The sequence below is a fragment of the Rhinatrema bivittatum genome, chromosome 9 (assembly GCF_901001135.1).
Source record: "Rhinatrema bivittatum chromosome 9, aRhiBiv1.1, whole genome shotgun sequence".
Classification (NCBI taxonomy): Eukaryota; Metazoa; Chordata; class Amphibia; order Gymnophiona; family Rhinatrematidae; genus Rhinatrema; species Rhinatrema bivittatum.
In genome coordinates this window covers 31,674,692-31,692,533 of record NC_042623.1, presented here as the reverse complement: position 1 = coordinate 31,692,533, position 17,842 = coordinate 31,674,692, and the positions used below count along the sequence as shown (strand labels likewise).

General features: G+C 46.2%; 1 protein-coding gene across 1 annotated transcript in view; it reads right to left on the bottom strand.

The window, feature by feature from the left end:
• KCP (kielin cysteine rich BMP regulator) overlaps positions 1–17,842 on the bottom strand; it is a 217,621-nt gene that overhangs the window by 46,719 nt on the left and 153,060 nt on the right. Inside the window, exons 19-25 of the mRNA XM_029616324.1 lie at positions 16,424–16,517; positions 11,193–11,375; positions 10,360–10,530; positions 9,705–9,881; positions 8,756–8,841; positions 6,383–6,473; positions 94–176 (exon numbers count right to left, since the gene is read on the bottom strand). Coding sequence (XP_029472184.1) covers positions 94–176; positions 6,383–6,473; positions 8,756–8,841; positions 9,705–9,881; positions 10,360–10,530; positions 11,193–11,375; positions 16,424–16,517 — 885 coding nt within the window. The remainder of the gene's footprint in view (positions 1–93; positions 177–6,382; positions 6,474–8,755; positions 8,842–9,704; positions 9,882–10,359; positions 10,531–11,192; positions 11,376–16,423; positions 16,518–17,842) is intronic.

The window sequence follows — 17,842 nt, the reverse complement described above, 5'->3', positions numbered from 1 at the left end:
AAACTCTAAACTGGAACTGCATTTTCAGGAAGCCCATGCCTTGCACCTCTGAGATTTGGCTTTTCCCTTCGCTCTTGTTGGCAGCTCACGTACCGTGCACCTGCACTGCTCACATCTGCCTTTGGGAGCTGGGAAGACCTCTCCATCCACGTAGTCCTGTCCCTGGAAACGGCAGCCTGGACAGAGAGAAAGAAAGCAGCCCGTCAAGTCAAAGGAAACGCTGCTCGGGACAGCGGTGGCTCAACGAAATAGCACTCAGCCTACATCCTAAACTACACTAACGGAGCACAAGCATCAATGCATGTTTTGAGGTACATATTCAACGTTTTGAGGTACACTCCAATACTCAGAATTAGCCAGATAACTTATCTAGCTAACTCTTGTTGTGATGCAGAGTAGTCCTAAAGTTAGCCGGATAAACTTATCTGACTAACTTTAAGATAATTGGGTATATTCAGTGGTGTGGCTGCGCTGATGAATAACCTGCCAAAGTTAGCAGGATAAGTTTATCTGGCTAACTTTGCAAGCTAGCCAGTGAGTGAAAATTACCCTTAAATGCTTGAGTTATCTAAAACAAGCACTTAACATGCCATAACAGCAGTGGGAGCACTGAGAGGAGAGGATCACCTTGCTGGTGGCTGAGAGGAATCAGTAAGTTTTGCTTGGGAAATTTTTCTTTTTTTAAATATTGAGGAGAAGCAAACTATCGGGGTACCGTATTTAGTGTGTTTGTGTGTTTGTGCTATTAATAGTCAGTAAGGCAGCTAATAAGCAGGAGATGGGAGAATTAGAATGTACAGCAGTGAATGATGACATAGATTTAATAGGCATCTCAGAGACATGGTGGAAGGAGGACAACCAATGGGACAGTGCTATACCGGGGCACAAATTATATCACAGTGACAGAGAGGAGCATCTGGGAGGCGGGGTGGTGCTTTATGTCCGGGATGGCATAGAGTCCAACAGGATAAACATCCTGCATGAGACTAAACGCACAATTGACTCTTTATGGGTAGAAATCCCTTGTGTGTTGGGAAAGAGTATAACGATAGGAGTATACTACCATCCACCTGGTCAAGATGATGAGACGGACAGTGAAATGCTAAGAGAAATTAGGGAAGCTAACCAAATTGGTAGTGCAGCAATAATGGGAGATTTCAATTACCACAATATTGACTAGGTAAATGTATCATTGGGACATGCTAGAGAGATAAAGTTCCTGGATGGAATAAATGACAGTTTTATGGAGCAATTGGTTCAGGAACCGACGATAGAGGGAGCAATTTTAGATCTAGTCTCAGTGGAGCGCAGGATTTGGTGAGAGAGGTAATGGTGGTGGGGCCACTTGGCAATAGTGATCATAATATGATCACATTTGAATTAATGACTGGAAGGGGGACAATAAGCAAATCCACGGCTCTAGTGCTAAACTTTCAAAAGGGAAACTTTGATAAAATGAGAAAAAAAGTTAGAAAAAAACTGAAAGGAGCAGCTACAAAGGTAAAAAGTGTGCAAGAGGCGTGGTCATTGTTAAAAAATACCATCCTAGAAGCACATTCCAGATATAGAAAGGTGGAAGGAAGGCAAAACAATTACTGGCATGGTTAAAAGGGGAGATGAAAGAGGCTATTTTAGCCAAAAGATCTTCAATAAACAATTGGAAGAAGGATCCAACAGAAGAAAATAGGATAAAGCATAAGCGATGGCAAGTTAAATGTAAGACACTGATAAGGCAAGCTAAGAGAGAATTTGAAAAGAAGTTGGCCATAGAGGCAAAAGCTCACAGTAAAAACTTTTAAAAATATATCTGAAGCAGAAAGCCTGCGAGGGAGTCAGTTGGACCATTAGATGATTGAGGAGTTAAAGGGGCATTTAGAGAAGATAAGGCCATCGTGGAAAGATTAAAGATTTCTTTGCTTTGGTGTTTACTGAAGAGGATGTTGGGGAGATACCCATCAAGCTAGGTTGAGAGAACATTGTACAAATCTCATCGCTGTGTGAGTTTCCTCACTCCAAAGGACATCAAATCTTTACAAGAGTGTACTGTTCTGTTCGTACATCTCACTCTGCATGTAAAAGTGGCCCCTAACCCCTACACTACTACCTAAACCTCACCTCGAGTTACTAGGTGGGCCTCCTATAGAGATATAAATAGGGCCTTGTAGATAGTCTCAGTCTCTCTCTCTCCCAGTAATACATAGGCAAAGTGCTGTTAGCACACAATGCAATAATTAGGCTATTACCATAAAACACATCCCTTTTTTATTTATTTTAACATGTTTTGTATACTGTCATTCGGTTTTGCCATCACAACGGTTTACAGGAAAAATATGAGGACGAAGTAACATTAGGGTTTAAAGAGAGAGTATCATGGTTGAAAGAATTAGGTAACATTGGTGGAAGTAATAGTAGGGTTAGTTATTATATATAGGAAAAAGTTCTTGAACGATTATTGGAGGCTTCGTGGTTGTATTGAGATTTCATGGGTGGACTGGGTGGTATCTCTGTTTTCTTGGTGTTGTCTGGTTGGGAGTCTGATGGTGTTGATGATTAAGTTTGTCTGAGAAGGCTCTGGTAAATAGCCAAGTTTTTAACTCTTTTTTGAAGGTTTTGGTGTCAAATTGAATTCTTAGATTGTGGGGTAAAGAGTTCCATAGAGATGGGCTGGCGATGGATATAGCTCTCTCTCTCGGGTTGATGATAGATGCGTGGTTTTTGCGTGAGGAATTTTGAGGAGGCCTTTATTCATTGAGCGAAGGTTCCTTTTTGGAGCATATAATTCAATGTGTTTGGTTAGCCAGTAGTTTTGTTGTCCTATGATTATTTTGTGGAGGATTGATAAAACTTTATATTCTATTCTGTATTTTATTGGGAGCCAGTGTAAGGAGATGAGTTGGTGTTTTATGTTCTTGTTTCTTAATTCCTGTAAGAATTCTGGCGGCTGCATTCTGCAGTATTTGGAGTGGACGGATGGTAGTAAAAGGGAGACCAAGGAGTAGAGCATTGCAGTAGTCTAGGTTTGCAAATAATAGAAGTTGCAGGACTCTTCTAAAATCATTTTGTGTGAGGAAAGGTTTAAGACGTCTGATTGTCAGTAATTTGTGATAACCTTCTTTGATTTTATTTATGTGGGTTTTGAAGGATAATTCTTTGTCAATTGTAATTCCAAGGTTTCTAGCATGGTCAACAGGAGAGATTATTGTTTCTGGATTTTCTGTTTTGAATGGTTGTATGGGTAGTCATTGATTTTTTTGTCAAGGGTGATTAATTCAGTTTTTTCGATGTTTATTATGAATTTTAGGTTGGAAAGACATTGTTTGATTTTTGAGAGATAGAAGGTTATTTTCTCGTAGGTTTCTTCAAGCAAATTCTGAATTGGAACCAATATTTGAATGTCATCAGCATAAAGGAAATGGATGAGTCCCAGGCGATCCAGTGTGTGACAGATTGGTAGGAGATAGATGTTAAAAAGTGTAGCTGACAGGGCAGCTCCTTGTGGGATTCCTGTATTTAGATTCACTTTATTTGATAGATTGTTGTTGAATATTACTTGGAAATGTCTTTGAAATAAATAGGAGGTGAACCATTTTAGTATAGTGCCTGTTATCCCTATTTCAGATAGTCTGTTGAGTAGAATGGAATGGTTGACTGTGTCGAAGGCAGCTGACAAATCTAGAAGTAATACAATGTAACTTAGTCCTTTGTCAAATCCTCGAAGAACTGTGTCATTAAGTGATAGGAGTAATGCTTCCATGCTTAAATTTTTTCTGAAACTATAATTTTGGATGTTTTCTGGGTCTAGGTTGTTCTTTTTTATTAATGGTTTGATGATTGCTGATTTTAAGCATTCAGGATATATCCCTTCGGTGAGGGAGAGGTTGACAATGCCCGTTATTGTTTTTATTATTGAGTTGTCAAGCAGTTTAATTGCTTGTATGGGGATGCTGTCAATGGGGTGATTTGCTGGATTCATTTTTCTGATTATTTTTTGGATTTCAAGTGATGAGGCAAAGTCGAATTCATGCCAGGTTGTTGATATTTCCAGAGATGGTATTGGAGTTTGGGTATGTATAGTGGTGTTGATGTTAGAGTTGTTTATTCATTTTCTGATTTTTTTCAGTGAAGTATTCTGCAAAGTTGTTGCTTTTGCTTGTGTTAGGAGGTGTTCGTGTTTCATTAGGTAATTTGATGAGGTTTTTTAAGATGGTGAAAAGCATTCTGGGGTTCTGTTGGTATTTGATTATTTTGGTCGAGTAGAAGTCTCTCTTTGTATTATGGATAAGTTTTTTGTAATTTGCTAAATGGGATCGGTATGCATTGAGTGATTGGGAGGTTTTGTTCTTGAGCCAGAATCTTTCTTTTTTCCTGAGTTCTCGTTTAGCTGATCTTATGGTGTCGTACCATTGATTGTTATGTTTAGGATTCTTTATTGTTTTATGATGATTGGGTTTGTTTTATCCACAATGGCTTTGGTAATGTTTATCCATGATGTTGTTGCTGTTTCTGTGTTTGTGAAGTCAATGTTCTTCAGTTCCTCTTGGAGATTTTGTTGCAGTGTTTCACTATCAAAGGGAGGGTGGTATGAAATGGTATACTGTTATGAGTAAGGGTGGCATGGATGAGGTAGTGGTCTGACCATGGGATTTCGGTGATTTTTATGTGGTGTGAGTTCCAGATGTTGGTGTTGATAAAAACTAGGCCAAGGGTGTGTCCTGCTTTGTGTGTTGATCTATTTGTTCTACTTCCATTTTTGCAAGAGCATCTGGGATTGTTTTGCATGTGGATGATAGGGGACGTGTATCCATGTGTAAATTAAAATCGCCAAGGATAATGATTGGTTTATTGAGGGTTAGGTTGGCAATCATGAATTCTATGAATGGGGATGTCGTTCTAAGGTTGTAGGCGGACAGTATACTAGACAGATTTGTAACTTTGAAGAGTCAAAGAGGGCAATTTTGAATGGGGAGCATGCCTTAGCTGTGGTAAGTTTCATTTGTAAGCTTTTCTTTATGATTAGCATTAGACCACCGCCTTTTTTTCTTGGTCTGGGGATTGTGAATGATTTGTATGAAGGGTCTTCTGTTTGGTTAATTAAGGCGTTGTCAGAGTCTTTTATCCAGGTTTTGGCAATTGCTATGAAATCTGGTTTGTTATCGAAAAGTAAGTCTGAGAGAATAGGCATTTTTTTAACTATGGATTGTGTGTTAATAAAGATGAATGATAGGAGCATGTCTTTAGATTCCTGTATGTTGAGTTTGAGGGATTGTGCTTACTTATTTTCTTGTGATTCCTGGATTTTTCATTCAAAGTATTTTTGGAGGAAGCTTGGTGGTTTCCATTTTGGTTCGCCAGATGGTTGAGATGAGGTGTACTGATAGTAGGATTTTCTAGTTTGTGTAAATACTTAGGTTTGCACTAAGGGATGCACAAAGGGGAGTGTCCCTTTGTTGCGCTCCTTCGGCGCGCGACGCCTAGGTATCGCGCTTCTTTTTGATTCGTAGGATTCACTTGTGGGTCGGCGCCTGGGTTGATGACGTCGGGGGGGGGGGGGGGGGCGGGTCTCCCGATCGGGTCTTTCGTTGGGGCTCCTACCCTTCTTTTTTATTTAGAAGGCGCTGGGCACCTGCCGCTGTGGTGGGGTCGCCGTTGGTCGAGCGACTCCTGGTGGTCGTGCATCCTATTGCATGTGATATTTACAGGCTGCAGATTGATAAATCTAGGCTATAGCCGGAAAATTAGCGATATTCAAACTTATCCGGCTAACTTAAAACGTGGTCACACTACTGAATATCCTGGTTAACTTATTTAGCTCGCCCTGTCCGAATACTGACCACTCACTGTTTATGCGATACATAAGTTTATTAAAACAATAAAATTTGCACGGTCAAGTTCCTAAAGATTTCATGTCCCCAGCAGAGTCAGGCGGCAGAGCATTAATCTCCCCATACTAAACAGCCTCTCAGTCTTCACCAACAGGTTCATAAAGAAGCTGCCGAGGCGCCATTTTTAGCAGGCGATGTAATCCTCCCATGCTGGCTATGGTCCGAACAGTTTTGTGTACCCATTGTTGTTAACTCACTTCACCCCATACTGTACAGGTTCTCAGTCTGAGACATTAAGCCAATAAGGGGATCATCCTCAGCCCATAGCTCAAACCTTATATTTCACCTTGGCCATAAAGCTGCCAAGAAAGCATCAGAACTCAATTTGGTAATGATTTTCAGTAATTACTGATCTCACTTGTATTTAAATTGGTGACCTAGACAGAAAGGTTACATCCCCTCCTCTCATTCTCATCCTATTCTGAAGAGATCCGGGCCCGATTCATGCCTTACACTGTGGCACAGCCTGCAGTGACCGTCGTCGTAGGCCTGGCACTCACCTTGGCATAGCGGGCAGTCGCAGGGCCCGGTGACAGGATGGGAGCAGGAAGCAGGGGAACATAGCTTCCGCATGCACTGCACAGAGCCGCCCTGCAGAGAAAGGGGAGGCTGGCGTGAATTGTTGCTCTCAGCAGAGACAGGGAAACACCTTGCCCTGAGCCTGGCACCATGAGCCAGCAGCCAAGACGAGAGGAGAAAGGCAGGCGGTGGGGAGACGAGAAGAACTGGAATTTCTCAGGACAGCGTCTGCAGCTGGTTTCTGGCCTAGGACCTTTGGGCGAGTCCAGGTGAGCTGCTCCAAATGGGAATAGAACTCTTGCTGGAGGAGGGCGGGGCTTCAGTTTAATCAGAATAAATCGGATCCATTGCAGGTTTTGACCTGATGCACATCGAGTGACCATCTTGTCAAACTCCAGTCACTAGAACCCACATGACTGAATGTGCTGTGTGCAGGTAAAATACGTGTGACGTGCAAGTAACATGCATGCGGTGTGCAGGTAACCTGCGTGCGGTGTACAACTAAAATATGTGCGGTGTGCAGGTAACATGGGTGCGGTGTGCAGGTAACATGCGTGCGGTGTGCAGGTAACATGCGTGCGGTGTGCAGGTAACATGCGTGCGGTGTACAACTAAAATACGTGCGGTGTACAACTAAAATACGTGCGGTGTACAACTAAAATACGTGCAGTGTGCAGGTAAAATACGTGCGATGTGCAGGTAACATGCGTGCGGTGTGCAGGTAACCTGCGTGCGGTGTACAACTAAAATTTATTATTTATTTATTTATTTATTTATTTAATTTTATATACCGGCAACCGTTTGCACATCGTGCCGGTTCACAAGTAACTTACAACAGAAAGTATATAGGCATAGCCTTTACAGAGAACGGTTAAAATACGTACAGTGTGCAGGTAACCTGCGTGCGGTGTGCAGGTAACCTGCGTGCGGTGTACAACTAAAATACGTGCAGTGTGCAGGTAACATGGGTGCGGTGTGCAGGTAACATGCGTGCGGTGTGCAGGTAACCTGCGTGCGGTGTACAACTAAAATACGTGCAGTGTGCAGGTAACATGGGTGCGGTGTGCAGGTAACATGCGTGCGGTGTGCAGGTAACTTGCGTGCGGTGTACAACTAAAATACATGCAGTGTACAACTAAAATACGTGCAGTGTGCAGGTAACATGCATGCGCTATGCATGTTACATATGTGTGGTCTGCATTTCTAGGGCTGTATTTAGCATGCATGCAGAAAGGACTTTTCAAATCTGCAGGCAAACTTTCTCCCCCTTTGCTGCAAAAGAGGGATTTTTGTGCCCATGTACCCGTGTAAGTGAATTTTCAAAAGAAAAACCTATACATGGGATTTTTTTTTTTTAGAAAACTATCTGCCAGGCTCATGGTATAAAACTACCCATGGATTTTGCACTGAAAACTCATCCCCCTTGAAGGGAAAATCTGGCACCTCCCAGGGCCTCCAAGCGTGCAGTATCAGAGTCTAACCCGCTTTAATCCTCGGGCACAAAAGCCCAGCTCTCACGTACCCTGCACACGCACTGCGAGCTGCACCTCCCGGGGCCTCCAAGCGAGCAGTATCAGAGTCTAACCCGCTTTAACCCTCGGGCACGAAAGCCCAGCTCTCACGTTCCCTGCACATGCACTGCGAGCTGCACCTCCCGGGGCCTCCAAGCGAGCAGTATCAGAGTCTAACCCGCTTTAATCCTCGGGCACGAAAGCCCAGCTCTCACGTACCCTGCACATGCACTGCGAGCTGCACCTCCCGGGGCCTCCAAGCGAGCAGTATCAGAGTCTAACCCGCTTTAATCCTCGGGCATGAAAGCCCAGCTCTCACGTACCCTGCACATGCACTGCGAGCTGCACCTCCCGGGGCCTCCAAGCGAGCAGTATCAGAGTCTAACCCGCTTTAACCCTCGGGCACGAAAGCCTAGCTCTCACGTACCCTGCACATGCACTGCGAGCTGCACCTCCCGGGGCCTCCAAGCGAGCAGTATCAGAGTCTAACCCGCTTTATTCCTCGGGCACAAAAGCCCAGCTCTCACGTACCCTGCACATGCACTGCGAGCTGCACCTCCCGGGGCCTCCAAGCAAGCAGTATCAGAGTCTAACCCGCTTTATCCCTCGGGCACGAAAGCCCAGCTCTCACGTACCCTGCACATGCACTGCGAGCTGCACCTCCCGGGGCCTCCAAGCGTGCAGTATCAGAGTCTAACCCGCTTTATCCCTCGGGCACGAAAGCCCAGCTCTCACGTACCCTGCACATGCACTGCGAGCTGCACCTCCCAGGGCCTCCAAGCGAGCAGTATCAGAGTCTAACCCGCTTTAACCCTCGGGCACGAAAGCCCAGCTCTCACGTACCCTGCACATGCACTGTGAGCAGAGAGTGTCCGTAGGCTCAGGGAAGCTCTGTCCATTGCTGATGGTCACTCCGTGATAGAGGCATCCTGCAGGGAAAAGGGAAAGGCCAGCAAAATGATTCCCCCGGGATTCCACCACCTTTCTGGCCACAAAGAGCGGCTGCAGGCCACACGTTACAGCTAAAACACTAAAACAGGAGAAAACCATAGGGCGGAAATTTTCTCCATTGATTTTTCTGCCATTTGGTTGACTTTAATAAATACTGATAAATTCCCAGGGAAAATAAAATAAAAACTGAAACAAGCGAAGGACTCTGTCTATTTCTTAGATATTGTTTTGTGGGGCAAAGACTCAGTTCTTACAGCTGTCCCCGGTGAGATAAAATGATCCAACCTTTTAGACTTTGCTTCCGGTTTGTTCCTTGTTTACACTGTAAGCTCTAAGGAGCAGGGACTGTCCACTAAGAGGGTACAAATGTCGAGGTTGCGCTGGTACACGCGTGGACATGCATGCAGGAAGTTACACCTGCCTCTGTACATTTCCGTGCATACTTTCCAATATCAAAAGTACGTGCGCAAATGCTTTTCCCTGCCCCCAGCCCCGCCTCCTGGACTGCCTTCCGTGAATGTGGGAGACGAGTGACACCGCTAAAGACATCGGTGGGTCAGTACTGCTACTGGCCCCTAGGTGTCACCACCAGGGTAATTGTTAAAAGGTTTTACATGGCTGCATATATTTACCCATGGGCATCAGCGGCATTCCCGGGGGGGGGGGGGGGGGGCAGGCGGAGGTCAGAGAGAGTGAAGGCATGCAGATTTGATGACCTGGAGCTATGGCTGGAACCCAGCTTCCCCTCTCTAACGGTAAAGACCGCTCCCCCTTCCCCTCCAGGTGGCACATGGTCCTAATCCCCATGTGGTCAGGCTGGCCTCAGAGCTCTGTCACTCACCCTCACAGACAGGACAGCACTTGCTGGGCAGGGTGATGGGGTGGCTACACCCTGGTTTGTAGCAGGGCTTCCTCTTGCAGACCACGAAGCCGTTTGCACAGACGCAGCGGCTGCAAGGGTTCTGTGGGTCCGAGAACTCCTGATTGTTCAGATACTCCTCGCCGAGGTACTCGCAGCCTGCAAGAGAGAATGCAGTCAGTGACCGAGCTCCACTGGGACCGGGCCGTCCCCCTTTCTGTAAATTCCTGACTCGCAGAATCAGAGTTTTTCCCAAGCCTTGATGCACCTCAGTTGCTTCACATTTAGGCAAGTCTCCACAGATCTGCCGTATTGGAAGACAGCACTCATCTTCTTGGATACCTTGGCAATATAAAGGATCTCACTTATTCACATCTACACCAAATCCAGAAGACCTGAGCCAGCAGGGCCTGAGGATTTGAGTGGCACTGAACTCCCTGCCCTGGGTTCAGATGTGGTCCAAATCCAATTTATCCATCCAAACAGGTCCCACTACTTTCTGTGGAAGCACCACAGCACTTCCATTTCCCCATCACTTCTGCTGGGAGCTGGTGAATTGATCCAGATGTTATTCAAACCCTAATTCTTTCTCTCCTCCCACAGCACCTCTTTACGGGACACGTTGTACTCTCCCCACCTTCACAAGCTCTGCAGCAGTGGCCTTTGACGGGGAAGGGGCACTCCAGCACCGGGCAGGATCTACGCTCGCAGGATATGCTGCCCTCCCAGCACACGCAGAGCGAGCAGACATCCGAGGGATCCGGGAACTGCTCGCCGTTGGCCAACTCTTTGCCATCCAGCAGACAACCTGGAAAAACAAGCCACACCCTCCCCCCCATCAGGTAAGGAAAGCATGAGAGGACATATCTGTAATAAAGCAGCATTCCCGGCAGCGTGGGTTAGCGAGGGTAGGGACTCCCTGTCTATCTACAACCCCAGTGACTGCAGTAGGACCATTTTCCCTTTCTGTGCAATACTGATCTCCTGCTTTATCATTATGACCCCCACCACTAGGGCTCCTCTGTGCTTATCTCAGGCTTTCCTAAATTCAGCCATTATCTGGCTGGGCTAGTTAACTGGATAAACATAGCCAGCTAACTTGGCCGGGATATTCTGTGATAAGACTGTGCCGCTGAATATACTTGGCTATCTAATGCTCAACGGCAGGTCTAATTTATCTGCCTAACTTAGCTGGATAAGGCTTAATATCGGCACAAATACAGCTATGGCAGCTGGATAAGGAGCTCCGCCCCTAGAACACACCCGTCCCGCCCCTCCCTTATCCGGCTCAGTGGCGGACGCTGAACGTGGCTGACCACTGAAACGGTGCCACTTAGCCGGCCCAGGTGGTGCTGAATTCAGACCTCCCTGCCCACACCTCCCTCTTTCTGTATTTCCTTGCACTGCGCCTGGGCGTGGCGCCTCCGGGCCAGGGCCGCTCCCTCCTGGGCGTGGAGGAAGGACCGTTACCGTCGCAGGATGGGCAGCAGCCCTGCCGCAGGGCGTGGCTGCAGGGCATGGGGGCGCAGGGCTTCCGCTGGCAGGTGACGGTCCCGTTGCTGCAGACGCAGTCGCGGCACTCGTTGGAGGGGTCGTAGAAGCGCTGCGTGTGTCCATAAGACGTCCCGGAGTACAGGCATCCCGCCGGCAGAGCTGGGGGGAGAAAGCACACAGGCTCAGGGCGGCGGATACGGACCTCTAGGCCTATTCAGCCTGCCCAATTTCCTTCCTGTCGCCTGGCCTAGAGCTCAATTCATCTCTGGCATTCCCCCTCACGTCGTCACAAGTAAGGACCCCCCTGTGCTTATCTCCCGGGCTTTCTGATTCCCGTTACAGCCTTTTTGCTTCTCTCGTCCCCACTGGGAAGCCATTTCCTGCACCCATCGCCCTTTCCATAAAGAAGTATTTTCTGATAATGCTCCTGAGGTTACCCCACCTGGAGCCTCATACTGGGACCTCTTATTGTACGTCACTGTTTCCTCTGAAAAAGGCGTCAGCAAACCGTCCCTCACTAAAAGGCATCAGAGCCCGAGTGGGAATAAGTGGGAGTGGGAGGGTTCGGCAGGGAGTGTGTGTTTCACACACACCTCAGGAGCCCACTTCGGCCTGTACTCTATTTCCTCCATCGCCTGTCTCAGGAGAGTGGCTGTGACCCAAGGGTGGGGCTTCCAGACTTAGGGATTAGGGAAATATTCTTGGGATCCAAGGAGGATCTGGAGAGTGAAAAGGAGCGGAGGGGTTAGTCCCCATACTCTTCCTGCTCCGTGGGGATTGCCTGAGAGCTCTGAGGAGTGGATCTCTGGTTGGAGTCACTTTAAGTACTGCCGGACTGGGAAAGCTAATTGCAGAGTTGCTGTTGGAAGAAGAACGTGCCATACTGGGTCAGACCAAGGGTCCATCAAGCCCAGCATCCTGTTTCCAACAGTGGCCAATTCACAAGTACCTGGAAAATACCCAAACATTAAATGGATCCCAAGTTACTATTCCTTATTGATTAATAGCAGTTTATTGATTTTTCCTCTAGGAACTTATCCAAACCTTTTTTAAACCCAGTTACATTAACTGCTGTAACCTCATCCTCTGGCAATGAATTCCAGTGCTTAACTATGCACTGAGTGAAAAATAATTGTCTTCGATTTGTTTTAAATGAGCTACTTGCTAAATTCATAGAGAGCCTCCTAGTCCTTTTATTGTCTAAGAAAGTAAATAACTGATTCTTATTAACACATTCAAGTTTTTTAATGATTTTATAGACTTCTATCATATCCCCCCTCAGCCGTCTCTTCTCCAAGCTGAACAGTCCTAACCTCTTTAGCCTTTCCTCATACAATAGCCATTCCATCCCCTTTATCATTTTGGTCACCCTTCTCTGCACTTTCTCCAGTGCAGTTATATCCTTTTTTAGATGCGGTGACCAGAACTGCACAGTACTCAAGATGTGGTGTTACCACGGAGTGATACAGAGGCATTATGTCAACAGAGACTGATCAAAAATTGGAAGAAGGATCCATCTGAAGAAAATAGGATAAAACATAAGCATTGTCAAGTTAAGTGTAAAACATTGATAAGAAAGGCGAAGAGAGAATTTGAAATGAAGTTGGCCATAGAGGCAAAAACTCATAATAAAAACTTTTTTAAATGTATCCGAAGCAAGAAACTTGTGAGGAAGTCAGTTGGACCATTAGATGACCGAGGGGTTAAAGGGGCTCTTAGGGAAGATAAGGCCATTGCAGAAAGACTAAATGAATTCTTTGCTTCCGTGTTTACTAATGAGGATGTGGGGAGATACCAGTTCCGGAGATGGTTTTCAGGGGTGATGAGTCAGACAAACTGAACGAAATCACTGTGAACCTGGAATATGTAGTAGGCCAGATTGACAAACTAAAGAGTATCAAATCACCTGGACCGGATGGTATGCATCCTAGGGTATTGAAGGAACTAAAAAATGAAATTTCTGATCTGTTAGTTAAAATTTGTAACCTATCATTAAAATCATCCATTGTACCTGAAGACTGGAGGGAGGCCAATGTAACCACAATATTTTAAAAAGGCTCCAAGTGCGATCCGGGTAACTATAGAACAGTGAGCCTGACTTCAGTGCCGGGAAAAATAGTGGAAACTATTCTCAAGATCAAAATCGTAGAGCATAGAGAAAGACATGATTTAATGGAACACAGTCAACATGGATTTACCCAAGGGAAGTCTTGCCTAACAAATCTGCTTCATTTTTTTGAAGGGGTTAATAAACATGTGGATAAAGGTGAACCGGCAGATGTAGTGTATTTGGATTTTCAGAAGGCGTTTGACAAATTCCTTCATGAGAGGCTTCTAAGAAAACTAAAAAGTCATGGGATAGGAGGCGATGGCCTTTCGTGGATTACAAACTGGTTAAAAGACAGGAAACAGAGAGTAGGATTAAATGGTCAATTTTCTCAGTGGAAAAGGGTAAACAGTGGAGTGCCTCAGGGATCTGTACTTGGACCGGTGCTTTTCAATATGTATATAAATGATCTGGAAAGGAATACGAATGAGGTTATCAAATTTGCGGAAGATACAAAATTATTCAGAGTAGTTAAATCACAAGCAGATTGTGATACATTACAGGAGGACCTTGCAAGACTGGAAGATTGAGCATCCAAATGGCAGATGAAATTTAATGTGGACAAGTGTAAGGTGTTCATATAGGGAAAAATAACCTTGCTGTAGTTATACAATGTTAGATTCCATATTAAGAGCTACCACCCAGGAAAAAGATTTAGGCATCGTAGTGGATAATACTTTAAAATCGTCGGCTCAGAGTGCTGCAGCAGTCAAAAAAACAAACAGAATGTTAGGAATTATTAGGAAGGGAATGGTTAATAAAACGGAAAATGTCATAATGCCTCTGTATTGCTCCATGGTGAGACCGCACCTTGAATACTGTGTACAATTCTGGTCGCCGCATCTCAAGAAAGATATAGTTGCGATGGAGAAGGTATAGAGAAGGGCAACCAAAAAGATAAAGGGGATGGAACAGCTCCCCTATGAGGAAAGGCTGAAGAGGTTAGGGCTGTTCAGCTTGGGGAAGAGACGGCTGAGGGGGGATATGATAGAGATCTTTAAGATCATGAGAGGTCTTGAATGAGTAGATGTGACTCGGTTATTTACACTTTCGAATAATAGAAGGACTAGGGGGCATTCCATGAAGTTAGCAAGTAGCACATTTAAGACTAATCGGAGAAAATTCTTTTTCACTCAACGCACAATAAAGGTCTGGAATTTGTTGCCAGAGGTTGTGGTTAGTGCAGTTAGTGTAGCTGGGTTGAAAAAAGGTTTGGATAAGTTCTTGGAGGAGAAGTCCATTAACGGCTATTAATCAAGTTTACTTAGGGAATAGCCACTGCTATTAATTGCATCAGTAGCATGGGATCTTCTTAGTGTTTGGGTAATTGCCAGGTTCTTGTGGCCTGGTTTGGCCTCTGTTGGAAACAGGATGCTGGGCTTGATGGACCCTTGGTCTGACCCAGCATGGCAATTTCTTATGTTCTTATCAGGAAGAATTTCCAGGAATTTACTGGGAAGGAGTCTGCAACCAGCTTGCAGGTACCATCCAAGGGAAGAGCCCAGGGAGGGTCTAAGAGTACTTAGTGCTAGGGAATGCAGATTTAACAGTGACTGTATCAGTGATTTATTGGAACTTCCTTTTTTGTATTCAAAGGTACTGTCCTAAGTTTCATCTGCAATCAACTGACCAGTAAAATAATTTATTTTTTAAACCCTCCAAATCGGTGGTAGAGTCTTTTTGTACTGGAAATTGTTAGATGACCTCCAAAAAGCCTAACAACCTGGAAAGATTTTACCTCCGCCCCCCCGGTCAGAAAAAGAACCCGGAAGGATGAATCAGAGTGTGAGGCCCCTAAGCCCCACCAGCCGCTGCAACAGGGGCCACGTGCATTTATACCACTGAGGTCATATCCCCTCCGCCTCTCCTCTCCTCTAGGGTACGCACATTTAGGTCCTTCAGTCCCAACTAACAGGGCTGGAATATTCTAGGCGACAGCTCATGGGAGGCACAGGCAGGAGGCAGAAATGAACCTGCTCCCAGCCTCTTCACTCCCCTGATCCCCGGGGCCATCTTCCTTTCCCTCTCAGAGAGGCGAATGAATAATCAGGCACCTCCCTGGCAGAACCGATAATTGCAATTCCTTTACAGTCTCTTGCTTACTTCCCCCTTCTCTCAGCCGGGCTCTGAGCAGGCAGGGAATAACCCAGACAGGGGGGGCAGGCAACGCCAGCAGCTGGATTCTTCCATACAAAGTCAGAGCAAGGTCGCAATTTAAACTCTCTTGCTGGCCATACAAATTAATCACACATTTTAAGTTAAAAACAATTAACTATGCCAGAGAAGGTTTTTCTGGAGTTTCTTCTTTTTTATTTATTTACTATCAAGGATTCCACCCTGCAATAGTGCGTTGCTTATACTTATAGACAAGGTACAGCACAGTCAGCAGCAGCACAAGTTCCCCCCTGCTCCCCCCCCCCCTCCCACACACACATACACTGCTCCATCACAGAACAGGTACAGCACGGGCAGCAGCAGTCAAGCTTTCCTCACACACTGTCCCATCACAGAAAAGGTACAGCACAGGCAGCAGCAGTCAAGCTTTCCTCACACACTGTCCCATCACAGAAAAGGTACAGCACAGGCAGCAGCAGTGCAAGCTTCCCTCCCACACACAGCCCCATCACAGAACAGGTAGAGCCCAGGCAGCAGCAGTGCAAGCTTCCCTCCCACACACAGCCCCATCACAGAACAGGTACAGCACAGGCAGCAGCAGTGCAAGCTTCCCTCACACACTGCCTCACCACAGAACAGGGACAGCATAGGCAGCAGCAGAGCAAGCTTCCCTCACACACTGCCTCACCACAGAACAGGGACAGCATAGGCAGCAGCAGAGCAAGCTTCCCTCACACACTGCCTCACCACAGAACAGGGACAGCATAGGCAGCAGCAGAGCAAGCTTCCCTCACACACTGCCTCACCACAGAACAGGGACAGCACAGGCAGCAGCAGAGGAAGCTTCACTCTTATACACTGCGCCACCACAGAACAGGTACAGCACAGGCGGCAGCAGTGCAAGCTTCACTCTTATACACTGCCTTGGTAGAAAAACTCATTCAGGTTGCTCATGGTGAACAGTAGCATCCTACATGCTTTGTACCTGGGCACTCGGGGCAGCAGTCTCCTGGCAGCAGGAAGGGTTCACTGCAGAGCAGAGGAGGGCAGCGCTTGGCCAGGCACTGCACGTTGCCATTCTGGAAGAAGAAATGACATGGATAATTTTCCGGGGAGGATATCTGAGCGGAGGACCTTGTGCATAGTGCATTATTAACTGAGGATCATCATCTGTGCCCCCTTCCTCATTCCCCTCTAATGCACAGAGCCCTCCCCATACCTGCTTTTATCACAGCAGCTGCTGCTACCAAATGATAGAACCTGGCAGCAGAGGAAATCGGGCAGTATGATTGGCCATTAGGAGGTCTTTATGCAGATACAGTCCCGATAGCAAAGTTAGCCGGATATACTTATCCAGCTAACTTTGGAGGCATATTCAACAGTGCAACCGCACTATTGAATGTAGCCAGATAACTTTAGGACAGCTCTTTGACTCGACCAGACTTACAGGCCGATACAGGCGGAGCGCACTGTTAACCAGCATTTGGTCACGCGTTTGACGCGCTAGCTTTACCCATTATTCAGTAAGGGGTAATAGCGCGTCGAAAACGCACATCCAACCCCCCCCGAGACTAATAACGCCAGCAACATGCAAATGCATGTTGATGGCCCTAGTAGTCATTCCTGCGCGATACAGTAAGTAAAATGTGCAGCCAAGTCGCACATTTTACTTTAAGAAATTAGCGCCTACCCAAAGGTAGACGTTAATTTCTGCTGGCGCTGGGGAAGTGCACAGAAAAGCAGTAAAAACTGCTTTTCTGGGCACTCTCCGACTTAATATCATGGCGATATTAAGTCGGAGGTCCCGAAGGGTAAAAAAAGTTAAAAAGAAAGAAAAAAAAATTTGAAGTCAGCCCGCGGCTGTTGGGTCGAAAACCGGATGCTCAATTTTGCCGGCGTCCAGTTTCTGAGCCCGTGGCTGTCGGCGGGTTTGAGAACCGACGCCGGCAAAATTGAGCGTTGGCTGTCAAACCTGCTGACAGCCGCCGCTCCGGGCCAAAAGGAGGCGCTAGGGACGCGCTAGTGTCCCTAGCGCCTCCTTTTACCGCGGGCCCAAATTTAAATAAATTCATTTACTGAATTGCGCGCACAGGAGAGTGGCCTGGGCGCTCGCCGCGTGATTTACTGTATCGGCCCGAAAGCCAGCCAACCAAACTCCTTTCAATTATGCCCCTGGACCACCCCTAATTTATCCGGCTAAATTCTATCCTCCTAACTTATTAGCCAGCTAGAATTTAGCCAGATAAAGGCTGAATATAAGGAGATAAGCCATTTAGACAGATTTATGTTATCAGACTAAATGGCTTTTGAATATGGACCTCTAGCTGTTTATTACTGCCGGCCTCTGCCGCTCCCCCAGTGATGTCACTGCTCTCATTCTATTAACCCCTAGGTTGCCTGCACT